This window comes from Hippocampus zosterae, chromosome 8 (genome assembly GCF_025434085.1).
Source record: "Hippocampus zosterae strain Florida chromosome 8, ASM2543408v3, whole genome shotgun sequence".
NCBI lineage: Eukaryota > Metazoa > Chordata > Actinopteri > Syngnathiformes > Syngnathidae > Hippocampus > Hippocampus zosterae.
In genome coordinates, this window is record NC_067458.1 from 14,683,492 (window position 1) to 14,699,299 (window position 15,808).

The 15,808-nt window shown below is 44.0% G+C and overlaps 1 protein-coding gene across 2 annotated transcripts in view; it reads right to left on the reverse strand.

Annotated features, from left to right (window-relative positions):
• Positions 1 to 15,808, reverse strand: part of arhgef18b (rho/rac guanine nucleotide exchange factor (GEF) 18b) — a 46,985-nt gene that overhangs the window by 7,320 nt on the left and 23,857 nt on the right. For both annotated transcript variants that reach the window (XM_052073971.1, XM_052073972.1), the window contains 17 exons: positions 15,468 to 15,663; positions 14,947 to 15,053; positions 14,293 to 14,433; positions 13,740 to 13,990; positions 13,522 to 13,647; positions 13,317 to 13,434; positions 12,978 to 13,232; positions 12,818 to 12,894; positions 12,384 to 12,562; positions 12,230 to 12,303; positions 11,484 to 11,669; positions 11,244 to 11,390; positions 10,824 to 10,939; positions 10,375 to 10,443; positions 10,156 to 10,203; positions 9,399 to 9,680; positions 9,173 to 9,322 (listed from right to left, as the gene is read on the reverse strand). In XM_052073971.1, the coding sequence (XP_051929931.1) occupies positions 9,173 to 9,322; positions 9,399 to 9,680; positions 10,156 to 10,203; positions 10,375 to 10,443; positions 10,824 to 10,939; positions 11,244 to 11,390; positions 11,484 to 11,669; positions 12,230 to 12,303; positions 12,384 to 12,562; positions 12,818 to 12,894; positions 12,978 to 13,232; positions 13,317 to 13,434; positions 13,522 to 13,647; positions 13,740 to 13,990; positions 14,293 to 14,433; positions 14,947 to 15,053; positions 15,468 to 15,663 (2,522 nt within the window). The remainder of the gene's footprint in view (positions 1 to 9,172; positions 9,323 to 9,398; positions 9,681 to 10,155; positions 10,204 to 10,374; positions 10,444 to 10,823; positions 10,940 to 11,243; positions 11,391 to 11,483; positions 11,670 to 12,229; positions 12,304 to 12,383; positions 12,563 to 12,817; positions 12,895 to 12,977; positions 13,233 to 13,316; positions 13,435 to 13,521; positions 13,648 to 13,739; positions 13,991 to 14,292; positions 14,434 to 14,946; positions 15,054 to 15,467; positions 15,664 to 15,808) is intronic.

Sequence of the window (15,808 nt, forward strand, 5' to 3'; positions counted from 1 at the left end):
ATAATTAGTTTTGGCCAAATCTCAGGGCCAGCTCTGTCCAGGGCTGCTCCCTGGACACTCTGGAGAAGGTGAGCAACAGGAGGATGCTAGCTAAGGTAACAGCTATGATGGTCAGACCCTCCCACCCCATCCAGGACACCCTGACAGAACTGAGCAGCACCCTCAGCCAGAGACTAATACACCCGCGCATGTATATTGATCGTGTGACTGATAAGATCAGTAAGTTGATTTTTGTACTATCTGCCAAATGCTTCGGAGCTCATCAGACAGCATTTCACACGATAGACAATAAGCCAAAACATACTCCGGGGAAAAAAAAAACTTTCTAAAGAAGTGGAATGTTCTGCAATGGCCAAGATATTCACCTGACCTGAATTCAATTGAGCATGCATCTCACTTGCCGAACGGGAAATGTTCAAGGAACAAACAAGGAGTGAAGACAGGTGCAGTCGAGGCGTGGCAGAGCATCACCATGGATGAAATCCAATGACAGGTGATGTCTAAGCGTTCCAGACTTCTGGCTGTAACTGACTGCAAAGGTTTTGAAACCGAGTGTTAAAAATATGAAAGTTTGTTTTATGATTGTGAATTTGTCCCATTACTCTCGATCCAAAAAGTGGTATTCAGAGCCAAAGTGCTGATGTGGAATTTTCATGGACCTGATTGTAAGTTGTCTGTTACTGTAGTTGCTAACGAACAATATGAAAATGTGAAAACAAATGACACGTTTGGAAGCTTAACTTTGATGACACACGGAGGATGCAAGTCACTTTGCATGAACGCAGCATATGGCTGATTTCCATAATAGATGATACCAACCCTGAGCTGTGTTCAGTAGATTTTGCGATAAGGCACTGAGCAGCCATGGGGAAAAAAAAAAAAGAAAAAAGCTGTAGGATTTAAATCTTCATGATCACTGCTGCTTTTCAGCACTATGCTCATGCTAATCAGCACCAAATTGAATGTAGGTCTCTATGGTCATCACCATATTAGTCCTGAGCACAACCATCACATTTCAGTGGCATAAACAAACAAACAAATAAAACACTCACGGAATTAATCAGTTAATCAGTTGTCACTGGATCTATTCAGTTGTCACTGGATCTATTCAGTAGTGCGTGATGGGAGAACTAATTTTACAAGAAAATCTTTCACAAACAATTGGAACGAACTGAATTGAGTTTCAGGGGCATTTAGGCATTTTAGTACAAGCTCCATTTATTTCTATCTATTCATCTATCAATATTGGCACTGCAATCCTTAGATTTTTTTAAATTCACAGTACAACTTCTTATTCAATCAAGAGGAGATTCACGCCCACAATGAATCTAGAGCGTGTCCAATGTTTCTTCCAGTTGGGGGGGATTCCCCCCCCCTCCCGCCCTCCGCTTCAACACTGCAACATATGTTGTTTTTGTGCAAGATCATTAATGGATTAAGTAACGCAACCCGAAATCCTCTGCAATGCTGTGACGACTTTTAAGAAGATTTAACATCGTATAAAATGAAAAGTTGCTGTTTGTGTTGTGATATTAGCAGTAAGGGGAACATTTTGTCCACTTATACACAGAGCCTGATGAACATTCAAGGCATGTTGTGTGATACAAAAATGTTTTCTGGATGTTCAGGATATCCATTGCATCCACACCATATTTAATGTTTGGACGAACCACAGACAAACTTTTATTGGTATAAAAATGATGATACTCAAACTGTCTCCATATGGAAGGTTCAGTCCCTTTGTTGTGGTTGATCTCTTTTGATCTTCAATTTCCTTCCTCTTTATTGATTCCAGTCATGGTCATTTAAGCAGATCCCGGAAAAAAGAAAAAGCTGTTTATTGAAAAATTCAATGGGATGGAGAGATGGAAAAGAAAAATATGCAACTGCTGAGAATCTACTAAACTCGGAAAGCCCCCTTGAACAGTCAAATGCACTTTGACCAAACATGGTTCGCAAAGTAAGTATATCAACCGTCACTAGCTGTAACTCTAGATATGTCTATAATGTCAAGATATGGCACATTTTACTCTAGGTAACACTTCCCAAAGATCATCTTTAGTTTCTTGAAAAAAGAAACAGAAAGCCCATTAAGTTGACTGGTCTGAAAAAATGAAGGCCAAATAAATGTCGGACAGTTTTTAAATGAGCCATTTTATAGAGCAAATGCTCGTACGCCAAGATGTCGGGCTGACACCGGCCTCCCAAATGCTCGTACGCCAAGATGTCGGGCTGACACCGGCCTCAATGTAAACCTTGGCTTTTTTTTGTATGCGGTGCAAAGGCCACATTATGATCAATGACGGAGAATACGTCCTGGGGAGATAAGGAACACTTGCCGAGTCTTTTACAAGCTGAAGAGGGCAAAGCCAATAGACTGTGACTGTGTCTGGAGACCAGCTCCAACAGCTGAGCATGATGGGAAAGCACAGAGAGGCCCTTCAGTGGGAAAAGTCGGCAAAAGTCCCTTGTTTAACCCCGCTCCCTCCTTCGTCTCTGCCTCCATCAGTCTTCCTCCATGAACACTGGTTCGCCTTAGCGCATAGACCTTCCATTGTCCCCTCTACAAGGTGACTGGCATGGAGCGGCAGAGGCGGCGGGTTTCCAGGGCAGGAAACTACGCGGAAGCAGGGGAAACATAAACAGGCTTGACTGACAGCACACAAACAATTAGCACTGGCAGTCTTCCAGAGGGTTCTGCTAATGACAGGCTTGCGCTGGCTAATTATACAGCCGGGTTCCTCTCATCCTGAAAACCGCTGGGATACTCCCAAATCATACAGAGCCCGACAAGCGCCTCGCCTGACACTACACAATGGACTCTCTTGAGGAGGGTGAAGGTGGTTAACATTTAGTAGGTGAGCAGAGGTAATATGATCAACTGAGAGTTGAGCGTTTTCATGCGCCGTGTGAGCGGTGGCTGACTACGTCTGAGAATGAAACCGTGTCTACAATGTAAATGTATGGGCAAAGCTGAATCGTATGATGTTCATCAACGATGCGGCCCAGAGGGTAAAAAGAAGGAAAAAAAATCTGAAAATGGAGGCTAATTCGTTTGCTCTAGCATCAATTTCCATACAAGAGCTGCAATGAAATATCTGAATGTAAAATCCATAATTGTTCTTTTTTTCTTTTTGTGTTGCTGTTCTGTATGAAAGGCCATGGCACAGTATGGGGCACTGACATTTTCTGCCTGTGGAGGTCATAACAGACATGCAACAGTCACTGGGATGTCTTATCATGCCATGGTGCAATGGCACCAGAATTTCTCACACCCAAAAATGACTTTTCCTAATTTGTAGCGTAACGCAATTGTCTCTACCGAACAATTATTTGACACTTCTCCCCTGTGGCTGTCACTGACACTTATCTTCACGCATCTAATCAGATTGCAGGAGTTGCGTTGCTGTGTGAAACTGTATACTGTTGAGGCACTATTTTTGAAACCTCTGTAAGAGGTACAAATACATGCCAGAACTTCTGCCACGGCTCTGATCCGCCAATTGTGCCAAATCTCAATGTGGAAGAAGCGTATTATGTTTTACTATTTATATTACAGTTGTTGTAGTTAATATAGTGAAGGCATTTCAACATTTTGGGTCTTTTGTGGAGCTACGAGGGAGGAGCAAATGACTCCAAATAGTTCTCACTCTTCTCACCACTGTAAAACTAAACCAGACCTGCTTGGATTCAATTATATATTGAACTATTCATTACTACCACCAAAGTGCTCTGTCAGAATTTGCACACAAACTGCTTCCGGCTGATTGTTGAAGAAATCAGTCATAGGTATGTGGGTGGAGGTGGTAATATTACTCATGGGGCTTGTTCAGCCTACAGGATACACACTCAAGTAACATCACACAACAGCCCGAGGACAACAGGTGGGCAAGGTTGAAATGAGAACTCAAAGTGTAGAAAACAAAGATACAGGTCATTGTTTGATGAGGTACCTTGTAGTATGGTCCTGTTTTAAACAGTTAATTTGACCACTTTACCATCCATCCATCCATCCATCATCTACCGCTTATCCGGCCGGGGCCGGGTCGCGGGGGCAACAGCTTTAGCAGGGAAGCCCAGACTTCCCTCTCCCTAGCTACTTCTTCCAGCTCTCCCCGGGGGATCCCGAGTCGTTCCCAGGCCAGCTGGGTGACATAGTCTCTCCAGCGTGTCCTGGGTCTTCCTCGGGGTCTCCTCCCGGTGGGACCTGCCCGGAACACCTCACCAGGGAGGCGCTCAGGAGGCATCCGAATCAGATGCCCAAGCCACCTCATCTGGCTCCTCTCGATGTGGAGGAGAAGCGGCTCGACTCTGAGCCCCTCCCGGATGACTGAGCTTCTCACCTTATCTCTAAGGGAGAGCCCGGACACCCTGCGGAGAAAACTCATTTCAGCCGCTTGTATCCGCGATCTCGTTCTTTCGGTCACGACCCATAGCTCGTGACCATAGATGAGGGTTGGGACGTAGATCAACCGGTAAATTGAGAGCTTCGCCCTTTGGCTCAGCTCCTTCTTCACCACGACAGACCGATACAACGTCCGCATCACAGCAGACGCTGCACCGATCCGCCTGTCGATCTCCCGCTCCCTCCTACCCCCACTCGTGAACAAGACCCCAAGATACTTGAACTCCTCCACTTGGGGCAAGATCTCCTCCCCGACCCGGAGGGGGCACTCCACCCTTTTCCGAGGACCAATCTGAGGGGAGAATCTGAGGACCATGGTTTCAGATTTGGAGGTGCTGATTTTCATCCCAACCGCTTCACACTCGGCTGTGAAACGCTCCAGTGAGAGTTGGAGAGCCCCGTTTGAAGAAGCCAACAGCACCACATCATCTGCAAAAAGCAGGGATGCAATACTGCGGCCCCCAAAACGGACCCCCTCAACGCTTCGGCTGCGCCTAGAAATTCTGTCCATAAAGGTTATGAACAGAATCGGCGACAAAGGGCAGCATTGGCGGAGTCCTACCCCCACTGGAAACGATTCCGACTTACTGCCGGCAATGCGAACCAAACTCTGACATCGGTGGTATAGTGACCGAACAGCCCGTATCGGGGTTCGGTACCCCATACCCACGAAGCACCCCCCACAGAACTCCCCGAGGGACACGGTCAAACGCCTTCTCCAAGTCCACAAAACACATGTAGACTGGTTGGGCGAATTCCCACATACCCTCGAGGACCCTGCTAAGGGTGTAGAGCTGGTCCACTGTTCCACGGCCGGGACGAAAACCACACTGCTCCTCCTCAATCTGAGGCTCGACTTCCCGACGGACCCTCCTCTCCAGCACCCCTGAATAGACCTTACCAGGGAGGCTGAGGAGTGTGATCCCTCTGTAGTTGGAACACACCCTCCGGTCCCCCTTTTTAAAAAGAGGGACTACCACCCCGGTCTGCCAATCCAGAGGCACTCTCCCTGTTGACCACGCGATGTTGCAGAGGCGTGTCAACCAGGACAGCCCCACAACATCCAGAGCCTTGAGGAACTCCGGGCGGATCTCATCCACCCCTGCGGCCTTGCCACCGAGGAGCTTTACCATTGAAGTTAATTGTACTTAATAGGAAAAAAAGGTGGAACACAGCACTGCAGGAGCACAAATGGTTGTCAAACTCCAGCAAAATGTCTATTTCTTATATTGCTTTTGTGCCCAGAAGAGTCCCATTATCCACCAAAGCCTACAACCCCATATCACACATACTGCATACTAAAAGTTTTGGTTATGTCCAGGAACAGCAAGCAATCGGTGAATGTAGAGCAGGGGTGCCGAATACATCGATCGTGATCAACCGGTAGCCAGCGAACTGGTCGAAAGTCGATCTTGAGGGGTGTCAGGGGTGGAAAAAAAGATTTGCGTGTCTGTATGTGTGTCATTATATATATTTTGTGTTCGTGCACACTGCAACCTTAGCGTCATATCAGTTTCATCTTTGCAAAGAAAGTATTTTAAAAATAAAATAAAAGCAGGTCACCTTGAACCTATGGTGGCGCATGATCTGCATCACCCGAAAATATTAGCGCTCAGCAGTCTGCAATTGCAGCTTGTGATCAGAGAGGTTGCAATATATCTTTTTTTTAATTATTATTATTTTCATTCAAAGTTTGTTTCATGGACAATTCATCAATGTCACTGGCAAAGAAGAGGAATTTGGGGCGCCAGGAGAAGCATTTTAAAACTGTACGCAACAAGTTTCTGCACCTAACACGCTGCAAAAGTGCGTCCCACGCTTCCGCGTCAGGTCTCCACTAAAGTAGGCATTGATTTTCTTTTCACAAACTATTGCATCTACTTTATTTTTTTTGTCTTCTTCATGTTAGGGGCCATTATGGCTGTTGCTCATCATGGCATGCATGTATGCGCATGTGCGAATGCTACCACGTGTGCGTGCACGTGCACATGCAGTAACAGGTCAATCGCGGGAGGTTGGTTGCTTGAAAAGTACATCATTGGTCAAAAAAGGTTGGCCACTCCTGGTGTAGAGATTACTGGGCTACATATATTGTATTGACATGGCACTTATTAATGATTGTTCTCATTGGTTTTTGCAGGATTGAATGGTGATCATTTTGATAAAGTTGTCCGCTGGATTTGAACCTTTTCGAAAAGGCAAGCAAATACTTTTCACGAGGCCACTTGGTTGTTGTTGTGCATGTACCCTTGGGTTACAAAGTATTTCAACTGCACTGTTATATGAGCTGCCATGTAAACTTTTCAGGCTCACGCGGCGCTGTAACAGTGATATTGTGCAATCTATTCGTGCTGGGTATGAGCCAATGGAAAAGTCTGAATTCAAGGCCTTCCTAATCAAAAGGGACTCTGATCAAATGAGATAACCCATGAAAGTTCCTCTGAAGTCCTCACATGCTGCGACTCGCTCCACCCTCCCTCTCACTCTAACATACGTTCAACTTCAGAGGGATACAAACACACAGAGGTGTGTCTTTTTTTTATTTTTTTAATGAGATCTAATTATAGCACTCCGGCTTGCTGATGACTCCTAATGTTTGTGGTAGGCATTAAAGGGCTGCTGATATCAGGCTGGCCTGGAGCCTGGAACACAAGCCAGGGTCGCAGCCGACGAAAAGGCTGTTTAATGTGTTTTTGATGAAACAAGGGTGTGTCGGGAGGGTGGGGGTGGACGACAAACCACTTCCAAATTTCCCATTAACGCAGCCAAGAAAGTCCCACGGCACAGCCAACAATCTAGAGTAAACCCTGATCTGCGTGTGTACAAAACACACAAACGGACAGAATGGAAACAAATAGCGCGGGAATGATGTCAGTGGGTGCCAAGTGCTGACATGGCCATGTATCGCTCTGGCTTCAGGTCTCATCTTGCAGTGCAATCTCACAAACAAACAAATAGCACTTTTGTGTGCATGGCAGTCAAAAGTCAAGGCTTGTAATTACAAGGTTGCTGACTCATCACAGGTCCATCCAGGACAACTATCCAATCCACTCCTTCTCACGATCACATGCCATACTTTTCTTGGGAAGAGTTTTTTCAAGTGCAACCCTTCATCGTAATAGGATTAAAAAGTACAGGAACGTTGACATTGAATCACTTTTTTTTCAAGCTCCTCGCCAGAGCTGTTGGCACGGGGCATGAAATACAGCAAAGTGGTCATAGCTTTCCATGAAACTCACAATGTCTCACTTTGTTGTGTAAGAAGGGAAAGAGGGATGGAAGCATGGAAACACTAAGATGCTGGAGAAAGATGTCAGGAAGAAGAATGGAAAGAGACCTGCGCTAAAGCGGTAGATTACCATCTTTACGGATGAAGTGGTTAGAAAAGTGTGGGCTGTGGCGTGATTACGCACGTGAAGATGCAGGGAGAGAAAAAACTGTTACACAAAAACTAGCAGGATTTTTTGTGAGATTTCCTTCAAGACATTGGTTTTTAATAAGTCTGTATATGTTAAAGCAGAAGAATGTACAATTATTAGAGACGATGACTTAAGTGGAAGAGCACGTAACTATCGCCATCAACCTGCTGGTGTCCAGCGCATTATGTTTTCCTTCATAGTTACCATCATTGCCAGACGACTAAGCGCAACTGGTTTAAGAATAAGAAAACCTTTATTCGTCTCACAATGGAGAAATTCCCAATTTACAGCAGCAAGGTTATGAAAATAGGAGCTGCTGTTAAGCCACAACAGTTAAATTTAGCCATTAAAATAAATACCGGTACTGTTCTGCAACTTGGTTTGTGGCAATTCAAAATTTTAATCTGAGATGAAGGGCTTTGTAATGTCGCAAATATACAGGCGGATCAAATATACGATGTCAAATTCCATGAGCTTTCTCAACAAAAATTGTTTCCAGGTACCAAGCGGGACCCCAGCTCACAAAGCCTTACTGTCACAGTATAAATAGTTTTACAAAAATATTAACCATGTTTATAATTTTCTATGTAGCTGTGGCTAAGAATTAAGGGGTGTTGATCAATTGCTGAGATGTACAAGCACAATCAATGAATAATAATAATAATACATTTTATTTATAAGCGCCTTTCAAGACACCCAAGGATACTTTACAATAACAAAAATGGGGCAATCCTTGTCAACGGCTTCTCAAAAAGCCACACTCCAATATTTCTCGGCCACTTCCTCTTTTTGTATAACTGTATGGGCTAGGGCAATCCACTTCTCCCTGGACAATCTCACAACATTGTTTGTGGTTCATAAATAAAATAATGTAGTACTGTGGATGTCTCCACATCTAATATGAGCAACAGGGGTCACAGTTTTTCCAATGCATTAGTATGTGTGTGGGGGTCAATTTGGTGCGAGTCATCCAATTTAATTTGTTTGTGATTGTCTAGTCCGGTCACATGTGGTGGATCTTAGGCTCCAGCTTTACCATAAATGTGGTTGTTAAAGGTAAGGTTGAGTGTTCTATTGCATTTACTATTACAAGCAGTTCACCATTTTCCCACTTCTGTGACAGTTAAAAATGTTAAAAAGGGGGATCTTTGAGGAGCACGCAATGTGACATTACGCATATCTAATTGAAATTTGGACTTCAGTGTTTTCAAGGTTGTGCTAATAACAGTATTTGATTAAGGTTTCGTGATTTCTACAGTATGACTTTGATCAATTCTCAACATTTTATTTCTAAATTCAGCCACTGCTAACAAGTCAACGCTAGTCTTTAATGAAGGCCTGTTTGCACCTCAATGGTTTTCCTCTTGATCCTCTTCTGGTGTTCTAGGCGTTCCTTCTCTTTCTCGACTGCGCGAGTGGACTCCCTGAGTCTCTCCAGGTCTTGTTGGTACGTCTCCCTTTGCCTCTCCAACTCCACCCTCTCTTCTGCCAGTCGCTCCTGGATCCAATTTTTCGATGGTTAGTGTCCAAGACACAACACCATTCCAACTCTCAGGTAGGTCCGACCACTTTACCTCCAGCCGCCTGCATTCCTCCTCCCTTTGCCGCAGCCTGGCCTCTGTGGCCTCCACTTGTTGGCGGTGCTTCCCTCGCTCCTTCTCCCAGCGCTGCTGTTCCTGGCGATGCTGAGACTGCAGTTTGTGGAAGCTGGCGAGCTCCTCTCTCTGCAGGGCCAGCGTGCGCTGCTTCTCCTGCTCTAGCAGCACGTTCCCGCGGTGGCGCCCAGGCAGAGAGGCACGCTCTGTCAGCGAGACACGCTGCAGCTCAATGTGGCTGTCCTGCTGAGAGATGATGGCCTGACCATGCCGAGAGAAGACAATTGATACTTTATTCCCATAAAATGCCTCACAACAGAAATGCTCCAACCATTCAGAGCCTGGAATGTTCTGAATATTGTATTCACCTGTGCTCTAAGGAGATCTAAGCAACAAGTGTTGGGTGTAAGTTTGCCTTCACAAGATGATAAGGACACTATCAGAGAAGTATTAGTGTAACAATAGGTTTAATATAGTGGGTGTCAGGTGTAGATGTGAAGAACTGAACGGCATTCCACAGAGGTGTTTCTAATATGCTGCAAAGCAGTTCTACACACTATTAAGTGCAATTACAAAATGAAACATGGATCAATTGCAGTGTCTGAGTATTGGATTTCATTTGATTCTTCATGCGTTTTGCCGGTGTATACACCATCTCATTGATTGATATCTGACTCTGTAAAGGCAGTGTGCAAATATAAACAAATCATTGTGAGCCACCGAGGCATCATGTTACCTGAAGACTGTAGAGCCTTTGAGAAAGCATTAATACTTTGTCAAAGAACTGGAATGGGAAAAAAAAGAGAAGAACATTAAAATCAGACATGCACAATCACAATAACACACGATATACTACTGTAAATGGACAGGTGCATTTACAGTAGGGACAGTATATCGTACCAATCCTGCAATGCTAAATGTGAGCGACTAACAGATTCAAAGAAGAGGCACAGACCTCTGCCTCGGGGAATGAGTTGGACCAGATCCTATTCCATCTCGTTGGTGTGCAGCAGCTCTCATCAACCTGGTCAACATTAGCCAGAGAAAACAGATTTATTTTTTTTCCTTTTGTACAACAACCAAACAGTAGAGCTTAAATTCTTCTGAAACGAATCCAGTGGCAATCCCAAGAATTGACTTGGGTGCACAGTGACAACCGCCATCTGTTTTATACAACTGTTCATCCTCAAAGACTATTTATTTATGTGAACATGCAATGTTTATATCATGTGTATCAATTACATGTTTTGCCAATGATGGCTTTTGTTTATGCGTCTGTGATGAGAAATCTTCGACGCCTGTTTGTTCGTAAAGGAAATAAATCATCGCAAGTTTGTCGCCCTGTGTGATTTTGGGTTGTGCTTGAAGTCAAAGCGTATGTGACTTTTTGTGTGTCAGACCAACCGTCTGCTCCAGAGTTTGGCTGCCACAGAGATCTTTGAGCTGAGGGTCAGAGCTGGCCCGCTGGCTTCGGTCTCTGTTTCTGGATTCGCCAGAAAAATTCTTCTTCATGTTGCCATCTAGCAGAGGAACACCCAGCCACAGACACAAAAATAACGGTGAGACCAAAAAGACCAGAAAACAGATCAATTAACTACCACAAAATGTGCATCAAGATGACAAAGGAATACGTGTCATACTACAATTGTGAATATTTTGCTTCTTAAATTGGCCAGAAATATTTTCTAAACAGCAAAAGTATGCCTTTTAGGGAGAGAATAACATGTTGTGAATAATTCACAAGTTATTCATTGCACAAAGTGCATAACAGTACAACCCATGAGGTCGGAGGTTTCCTCAGGACATCAAGTATACTGGACTCACTCTTAGTGAGGATGGTGGGGCTGCTGTCATAGCCACCAAAAGTGTCTGCTCTCCTGGGCAGGAGTCCAGAGTTGCTCCCTTCATTTTGATGTGATGATAAGACTTTATCCCGCACTCCAGACTGGAGCAAATTCTGAAGGTTTTCAACTGGAAAAAAAAACATCCCGTTCAGTGAATGGAGTTTAAAAGTGTGCGTGTCATTGATTCAATGCCATGTTCTCTTCGGCAACCCTGTCCTACCCTCGGTGATGGCTCCTTTAAGCAAGGCTTCCCCCTGCTGGAGATCTGAGGCATCACCCCGTAAAAGAAGCTTGGAGCGGGAAGCTGTGTCCTCCAGACCTGCCACAGACTCTGCCATGTCTGCAAAAAGTTGCAGCTTCTCAGAGAGCGCCTGGACAATCACTGCATCCTTCTGGCTTAGACGTTCTACAGTGGGAAATAGACATCATTGTGACAATTGTCCATTACTGCAACACATGCTCTTGCAAGTTGTACTTTCTGCGAGACAGCTCATCGTTCAGCATTTTACTATACATTTCTATTGCCTTTCATAAATCCTGTACCAAAAAACTAAACTTCTGGACACTTGCTCATTGTTTGGTAAAACTACATTTCACTGTCCAGGCCTGTGTAAGGCATGACTGTGGACCCTTACTATTCGCAAAGGTTAGGGACCGAGCGTTGCAGTGATGGTCAGCCAAAAAGGTTTGCAACAGGCCAGAGATAACAGGCATTTTTTTTCACATGACCAGACACCTCACTACAACATAGTTCCTTGGCATTTGGATGCCGCAAAATGACGCCAAAGCAAGATATTTTTTTTATTTTAAATATTTGACACGCACTAGCCTCCTCACCACGAAAACTATGATACGATATATATATGACCCCCCCCCCCAAAAAAACAAAACAAAAACAAATCAGCAATTTCAAAAATGCCAAACTGAATATGCTAGGACTCACAGGAGTTAATTAAATGTCAGCACCTTGAAATTCTTTTAACCTGGAAGCTCGAGCTTCTTCCTCTTCACTAAACAGCCTCTCCTCTGTATGAGGACAGCTAAAATCGATAGGACAGAAGCCATCAATTACTGTACTGTACGACAATTCCTTTTCAACAATGTATTGTATCACAGCTACCTCTCAACAGCTTGCCGGATTTGGGTCATCCAAGTGTTTCTTTCTTCTTTAGAGGTCGTGTGGATCTCGTACATCTCCGGCTCATTGGAGGACGCGCAGATCAGAAACATGGCTCTCTCAGCATGTGCCACCTCCCTAACAATCAGCTTCTGAAGAGAGATGACTGATGGCTTGTTGTCCTACAGGGGTAAAAATAAGGCACAAGAATGAATCGGGCTCCAGCTGTCTTTCACCTTAATCTCCTGGAAGTCTTTTACAATGGTCACAACAGAGATAAATGCTACAAATATGCTTAACTGATATTATGAGGGAAATGAAAGGAATGCATTAACCTCACACGTGTTATATTGTCCTAAAAGAGCCCTAAATGATCATGCAACTTAATTATGTATGTACTGGTAGTTGATGGTGCATAAAGAAAACGAATTCCTCACCACCGCTGCAAATACATATCGCTGATCCTTCTCTTGTAGCAGGAGTAACACATCAGAAAGGAGAACTGCAAGAATATCTGTGAGGACCAAATAACACCGAGATAATTTCTTCAAAAGTGAGTTGAGAAATAAACATCCGTTCATTGTGGCGCAACATTACCTTTGAGTCTGCCAGAGGCAGCTTTCCAGTTGACGGTGCCCTCGTGCAGGAGACGTCGCCGACCCTGCGCCAAGTCTTCTCGGCGAAACACTCGTCCATCTTTGATTTTGCCCAGGGCCTTTGGCTCCACCTTGTTGTGGATGTCACGAAGGCGACATGTCTTCTCGTGCAGATTAACCAATGAGTCCACTTGAACAATAGTGTCTTTAATCAAGCCTAGCGCACGGTTCAGCTCTGTGTGTTCCTCGGTACCCTCTAAGGGGAATAACAAAGATTCAAATAAACACGGGAGTTTTTTTCCTCAAATAAATGTACAGCACAAAATGAACGTTACAAGACCTTCGGTGCTGTGTAGGATGCGCTCGACCAGAGCCGGGTACTTGGTAATGCGCTGTGTTACCAACAGCATACACTCAGGCACTCCTAACCTTCGCACAATGGACAGGTTGTTGATTTTCTGCCGGGGCAAAAGACAAGACTCAAACTACAAAGTTGTACAAAGACGAGTCGGTGTAAAGATCACAGGATTGCTTGGTTCTCTCACCCGTATGATGCTGTGGAATCTTTTGTTTGTTTGCATCTGCTCTTTGTAGTAGCTGACAGCCTCAGTGTGGTGACTGCAGAAATCACCATAGCACTCCTTCATCTTCTCGCCGACAACACCTGAAAACTGCATAGATACGTCCAAAAATAAAAATACAAACACCCCAAAAAAACAAACAAAACAAAAAAATGTCAGACTTGTACATGCCCTTTCCTTACCTGCGCAATGAGTATGTCTGCTATTCTGTCCACTGTGTAGTTGCCCTCGGTGGGCATAACAGTGCTTTCTCGCCTGCGTTCTTTAAGAGAGGACAAGAAATGCATGTGGAGCTCCAGGAGGTTTTCCAACCGCGGGAAAATACATTCCACTCTGCTTGAATCCATCTGGAGGTTCTCCTTCAACTCTCTCACGTACACATGGAGCATTATCTTCAGTGTCCTCACGTGGTGCATTTCCGTCTGCATCAGTTCTGTTTTACATAAGGTGACACATTACAATCTCAGTCCAAGTTTTCTGTTTGTTTTTAAATGTTATCAGATTTTGACGTGCGCTAATACAACAGTTTGTATCGTTTACAGACAGGCCAAATCACAGGGACAAACACGACAATGAAAAATATTGATTTGCAAAACTGGTACTAGTCTAAATTGAGTTTCAAGTTTAGAGTATGTCCAGAAGCCTACATTGTTATTGCTATGGTCGAATAGTAATATGTTTTGTTTGGTTTAAAAAGTAACATTAAACAAAGAGCATCCATACAAATGCACGAACCATATGTGGCATCCTGCCTCTTCATGGCCTCTTTAGAGTGTCTCTTAACAAACTGTTGGTCAACGGCCAAACTCCAAGACTCTGCTTCCAGGTCCTGGGCATCACACTCTAGATCAGCTCGCACTGCAGCATAGTGAGCATCTGAGAAAAGGAGCAAACCAAGTTACAGATTTCAGACTGTATATGTATATGTTGGCATCTGGCTATTACAGAGGTGAGATGAATTTGCAAGCAGTTGCTAGATGAATAATAATCCAAAACAGAGAGAAAAATAAAAGACTCAAGTAAGACACGTTTGGATTACTATGAGGAAAAAAAATATTACGAGAAGGGGGGTTTTAATGTGACGCAGTTTTGAATTTTTACTGATGAGTTTCATGCCGCCAGCAGATTTTCAGATCACCTCACCACATCTGAACAGTGAAATTACTAATAATGTCACAGTAGACCAATGAAACTGTCTGAATCCACCCTCATCCTGAATATTCCCATCGGCGTAGTTTAGTGTGTGTGGTGTGGAAGTCACCATTGGCTTCATTAAATAGACCCATCCCTACATTTGAGAAACGACAACAAAAACTGCTTTGAAAAAGGTGGATGTACAACAAAACAATTCCACAAATTAAAATCAATCAACCAATCAAGTCAATTTACCTTCCACGATTATAGACTCTGTAGTGGAGGGAACGAGGGAAATGGTGTCTTCATTGCAGCGCTTCAAGCGAAGAGCGTCGGTTTCATCCATCTCTCCGGGGAGAGATCTGGTGTTAAAAAAAAGTATATTTTTTGTGTGTGTGTATTATATATATACATATTTTTTAATCAACTCTTTAAATATGTACCAAAAGAGAAATCAGGTAAATGTTCCAGATGAATAAATGCTTACAGTAGGTATCGTTCCCTCTTGATAAAATTGTTGTGTGCTACAATTCATATTCTAATTGTCTGTTTAGCCTGTCACTTTAGCTATCCATACCATTTCTGAATCTTCTTCACTCAAAGGGCTTTCAGAAACTATGTACGCTTTTAAACACTTGTGAGCCAGTAATAAAGCAATTTCTGTACATTAGCGTGGGAACACATCATCTTCAATTAATGCTCAAGTCCTTCTTATGAGAGGCAATCAAAAGCAAACAAGACAAAATGAATAAATGATGCATGACTGGGGCACTGACCCTGAGCTGCTGTGGTGGCGTGGGCTGTGGCCGAGGTATAAAGCAGGAGCTCCTGGAGTGGTGATGTTATTTGTTGCAGTCGGTTGGTTACTTGGTCCCCGAGGAATGATGGTCATGCCAGGGGGGCCGTCAAATATTGCGTGGCCATTCAAGGTTTGTGACGACTGTTCCTGCTCTCTGTGGCGGTCTTTTAGTGCTGAGGGCAACACACAATTGAGACAACGGGGAGAACGGTGGAGTAAGAAGAGAAAGCCTAAAGTCGTCTGTCATTCTCCATCTATTCCACAACCCATCAGGAAAAGGCAGATGCCCACCCCACACCGAACTTTGAAAATACATTG